Source organism: Salvelinus namaycush, chromosome 24, assembly GCF_016432855.1.
Source record: "Salvelinus namaycush isolate Seneca chromosome 24, SaNama_1.0, whole genome shotgun sequence".
Classification (NCBI taxonomy): Eukaryota; Metazoa; Chordata; class Actinopteri; order Salmoniformes; family Salmonidae; genus Salvelinus; species Salvelinus namaycush.
In genome coordinates, this window is record NC_052330.1 from 3579073 (window position 1) to 3583971 (window position 4899).

The window sequence follows — 4899 nt, forward strand, 5'->3', positions numbered from 1 at the left end:
TTGTGTATTTGCTCGTTTATTGAGCTTACCTGGCACAATGGAATAGCCCCAGAAGTGCAATCCGCACCCACCACACTAAAAGTATTTGATAGGAAGGAAATACTATTTTAACCCACGTCTGCACAATATATCCTCTCCCAAATGAATTTTAAGCTGTATATAATAAAATATGAATTACTGTGTATCAGGAGGTCGAGAAGTGGCATCATGGACGTGTCCAGCCACAGCCTGTTCCTCCTGCAGCAGCTCAACATCCAGAGGGAGTTCGGCTTCCTGTGTGACTGTACTGTCGCCATTGGCAACGTGTACTTCAAGGCCCACCGGGCCGTCCTGGCTGCCTTCTCCAACTACTTCAAGATGATCTTCATTCATCAGTCAAGGTTTGCTAGCTTTTATCAACAGTACTAGTCAATATCACACTCATGGTGTTGTTAAATACCTATGTTTAGGCCTTCGAGTAAGTACTTAGCATTGTACAGTAGCGTGGGCTAGTGTCCACATACGATGTAGGCTAGCATAATAGTGGTCGTCAGAGGTTGTTTCAGTGGTATTGGAGATTCAAAGGAATGGTGTGTGTTGACTCGTATATTGACTGTTAAGCTAATATTATCTTTGAGGATGGTAATATACAAAATGTATATGTTATGTGTGTTTTCCCTGGAAAGCTGTCACAAACAAGATATTGAGCTAGTTTTGTATTCATACATCTTACTCTACAAAATCCAAGAGATACTTTGATATAAGAGACAGGAGATTTTATGGAATTTGTAATAGTCAGCAATAATACTTTCCCACTGTCTACTACCATCTCCACAGTGAGTGCATTAAAATACAGCCCACGGACATCCAGCCGGATGTGTTCAGCTACCTGCTCCACATCATGTACACTGGCATGGGCCCCAAGCAGCCAGTGGACCAGGGCCGCCTGCAGGAGGGCATCAAGTTTCTCCATGCCTACCAGCTGTGCCGTAACCCCGACGAGGGGTCCCCCGATGTCGGCGACCTGGTCCGTATGTCCAACCTGTACGGTATTCAGATTTCATCCCAGTTGGCAAACAAAGAGGGTACTGGGGGCCCTAAAGGTAGTGCAGGGACCCGAAGAGGCGGCGGCCCGGAGGACGGGCGTTCGTCCACCCAGGCGGGCCGCTCCCACGCCGCACAGTTCTCGATGACCGTGGGGATGGAGGGCATCCCCTCCTCGGACCGTCAGCCCTTCTCTGGTCTCCTCCGTGGCGTCTCCTCAGTGGCTTCCGGCGACGACTCAAACATCTCGACACGCATCAAGCAGGAGAGGGTGGAGGAAGGGGAGGGAGAGGAGGGCCACCAGGCACTGGGAAGGGTAGGGTCCCCAACGTCTCCTTCAGCCCAGGGCGGCAGCCCCTGCCAGGGCCTCCTGTTCAAGGATGGCCCTCTGGTGCTGCTGTGCCCCCACTGTGGCGAGCGCTGCTCCTCCCCCGAGGGGCTCCGCAAGCACCTGTTCAGCCATGCCGCCTGCACCATGGATCCCAGTGGACTAATGGAGGGCCTCTCCCAGGGTGGGGTAGGGGACCCAGAGGGCCCTGAGGACCAGCAGCAACGTGGGGCCCCCCAGGATCAGCTAGATGCAGGCTGCTTGGAGGAGGCCCTGCGGCAGAGCCAGGCCTTAGCTAATGAGCTAGCTGCTGAGCTAAGTTGGAGCAGGGGCGGTATAGCCATTGGCACTAGTCCACCCCCCACCACCACCTCCACTACCAGTCAATCACGAAAGCGCAAGATCGCTTGTGCTGTGTGCAGCTTGCGTTTCGCCCAGAAGAGCCAGCTGCAGGAGCACATGTATACTCACACGGGCAAGCCGTCACGCTACCACCGCTACAGCCGCCTCTGCAGCCAGCTCATCCACGCCTCCGGACACTTCTGCGAGGGGCCACCGGAGGGCGGCGTTGGGGTGGCAGCAAGCACCACAGTAATGTTGGCGGAGGAGTCCAACAGGGAAGCTCAGGACAATGGCAGCTCCTGCTATTCGCTAGACTCTGAGATCTCACAAGAGAGCGTAGATGCCGTCACTGTGGAATGAAAGTGGAAAAAACTGTAGAAATAAAATAAATACATAGTCCCAAATATTTTTTCTTATTCTTAATTCCAGATAGTACCTCCTGTTTCAGTTTGTTTTCTTCGGTTTGATTCCTACTGAACATGACCTTGTTTCAGTTGCAGGGATACCTTACCTTTTGTCATTATCCTTCCACTTATCCACTTATATCCTGTCTTTTGTCGATACTGTCATCTTTCTGTTGGTTAGATGAAACCCTGTGATGTGATTCCAGTGTAAACCGTATCGTATTTTATTCAGTGAATGTCTGAATAGAATAGAACATTGTTTTTACACGATACCTGTGTTCTCTCTCTGTTGTCATATGTTACCAGCTGATATTGATTGGAATTTAGCAAATACTATGTATCTGTATTTATTTCTGAGAATTTGCACTTTCCGAAATAAGTAGCTGTTGAAACAGGTACAGCACCAGTCAAAAGTTTGGATACACCTACTCATTCCAAGGTTTTCCATTATTTTCACTATTTTCTACATTGTAGAATAATAGTGAAGAAAACGAAAATGTGAAATAATACATGGATTTATGTAGTAACCCAAAAAGTGCCTTGATGACAGCTTTGCATTCTCTCAACCAGCTTCATGAGGTAATCACCTGGAATGCATTTCAATTAACAGGTGTGCTTTGTTAAAAGGTAATTTGTGGAATTTCTTAATTAGTTTGAGCCAATCAGTTGTGTTCTGACAAGGTAGGGGTGGTATACAGAAGATAGCCCTATTTGGTAAAAGACCAAGTCCATATTATGGCAAGAACAGCTCTTATAAGTAAAAGACAAATGACAGTCCATCATTACTTTAAGACATGAAGGTTAGTCAATTCGTAATGTACAGAACTTTTAAGGTTTCTTCAAGTGCAGTCGCAAAAACCATCAAGAGCTATAATGAAACTGGCTTTCATGAGGACCACCACAGGAAAGGAAGACACAGAGTTACCTCTGCTGCAGAGGATAAGTTCATTGGAGTTACCAGCCTCAGAAATTGCAGCCCAAATAAATGCTTCAAAGAGTTCAAGTAACAGACACATCTCAACATCAACTGTTCAGAGGAGACTGCATGACTCAGGCCTTCATAGTCTAATTGCTGCAAAGAAACCACTACTAAAGGACACCAATAAGAAGAACAGAGACGCTTGGGCCAAGAAACACGAGCAATGGACATTAGACCTGTGGAAATCTGTCGTTTGGTCTGATGAGTCCAAATATGAGATTTTTGGTTCCAACTGCCGTGTCTTTGTGAGACGCAGAGTAGGTGAATGGATGATCTCTGCATGTGTGGTTCCCACCATGAAGCATGGAGGAGGAGGTGTGATGGTGTGGGGGTGCTTTACTGGTGACACTGTGACACTATTTTGAATTCAAGGCATGCTTAACCAGCATGGCTACCACAGCATTCTGCAGCGATACGCCGTCCCGTCTGGTTTGGGCTTAGTGGGACTATCATTTGTTTTTCAACAGGGCAATGACCCAAACACACCTCCCAGGCTGTGTAAAGGCTATTTGACCAAGGAGAGTGATGGAGTGCTGTATCAGATGACCTGGCCTCCACAATCACCTGACCTTAAGCCAATTGAGATGGTTTGGGATGAGTTGGACCACAGAGTGAAGGAAAAGCAGGCAACAAGTGCTCAGCATATCCTTCAAGACTTGGAAAAGCATTCCTCATGGAGCTGGTTGAGAGAATGCCAAGAGTGTGCAAAGCTGTCATCAAGGCAAAGGGTGGCTACTTTGTGTTCACACTTTTTTGCCGGCTACATGATTCCATATGTGTTATTTCATAGTTTTGATGTCTTCACTATTATTCTACAATGTAGAAAATAGTACAAATAAAGAAAAATCCTTGAATGAGTAGGTGTCTCCAAACTTTTGACTGTGACTGTATGTAATGTTGTTATGGATGTTTGTCAGGGGTACAGGAATTTCCAAGGGACAACTTCTTAAAACCACAATGTTGCAGTACACAATTCAAGTATGGTACATCATTATACATATTGGATTTAAAAATATATATATTTCGTGAGCAGTGCCTTGCTGTTTATTTTTGTATTGAGTACCTCCTAACAAACTAGCTAAACAAACTAGAGAATTAGCTTCAATTCAAATGATTCAGGAAGAGTGTACAACCTACTTAAGTGGACAAGTATGCAAAAGTAGACCGTCACAAGTGTCATCCCAAGACCTTTTAAAGCTGGAAAACCTGGATCTGTATGTTTCAAGTGTCACAGGAGAGGTGATCTAGAATCAGGTGCCCCCCTGTCTTATTCATTCTTGATCGACAAGGCAAAACTGATTCAATGTGGCCCTCCGTACCTTGTTAAAGACCGAATGCGGCAAGGACCTTTAGCAGGGGGACCTTAGCAGAGGGGTTAAGTATAGAGTACACTTGTTGAATGTCCTTTCTCCTTGACTAGGAATATTTTCAACACTAAGAGGAAGGACTTATTTTAGCTCACAACAGGCTAACATGAGTAGAAGTGACTAAAAGAGATGTTCTGAAATCCATTAGTGCTCTACAGCTTTATGATAGTGAGATTATAGTTTCACCTTTGATGGATATGTGCCAATGGCTATCAGAATGTGTAGAAGAATGCATCTGGTACTGACGAACCAGGAGTCTGCATGTACTGTGATAGGTTTATACTGTCTCGAAATTGACGATCAGATTTGCCATTTTGGGTGTTTCCATTTTTGTACTGCTGTGTGTGACTTCTGGTCTGTTTGAATTGGCTACTCTTCTCTGGTGTTTCCACTTTGTCATACACTTTAAACATGAATGTGGTTTAATGTTTTGTAAACCTGTGTCACCTTTCCATA

At 45.6% G+C, this 4899-nt stretch overlaps 1 protein-coding gene across 1 annotated transcript; it reads left to right on the forward strand.

The window, feature by feature from the left end:
• The first annotated feature begins 207 nt into the window (after nucleotides 1-207).
• LOC120019245 (zinc finger and BTB domain-containing protein 25-like) lies at nucleotides 208-2126 on the forward strand. The gene is made up of 2 exons (XM_038962565.1): nucleotides 208-380; nucleotides 817-2126. The coding sequence occupies exons 1-2, from the start codon at nucleotides 208-210 to the stop codon at nucleotides 2051-2053; spliced, it is 1410 nt and encodes a 469-aa protein (XP_038818493.1). The 3' UTR covers nucleotides 2054-2126.
• Nucleotides 2127-4899: the final 2773 nt, after the last annotated feature.

Excerpts from the sequence above, each read along its gene's own strand:
- LOC120019245 (XM_038962565.1), top strand. The coding sequence starts at position 208 with ATGGACGTGTCCAGCCACAGCCTGTTCCTCCTGCAGCAGCTCAACATC. Across the intron at positions 381-816 it reads ATCTTCATTCATCAGTCAAG|TGAGTGCATTAAAATACAGC; the intron begins GTTTGCTAGCTT and ends CCATCTCCACAG.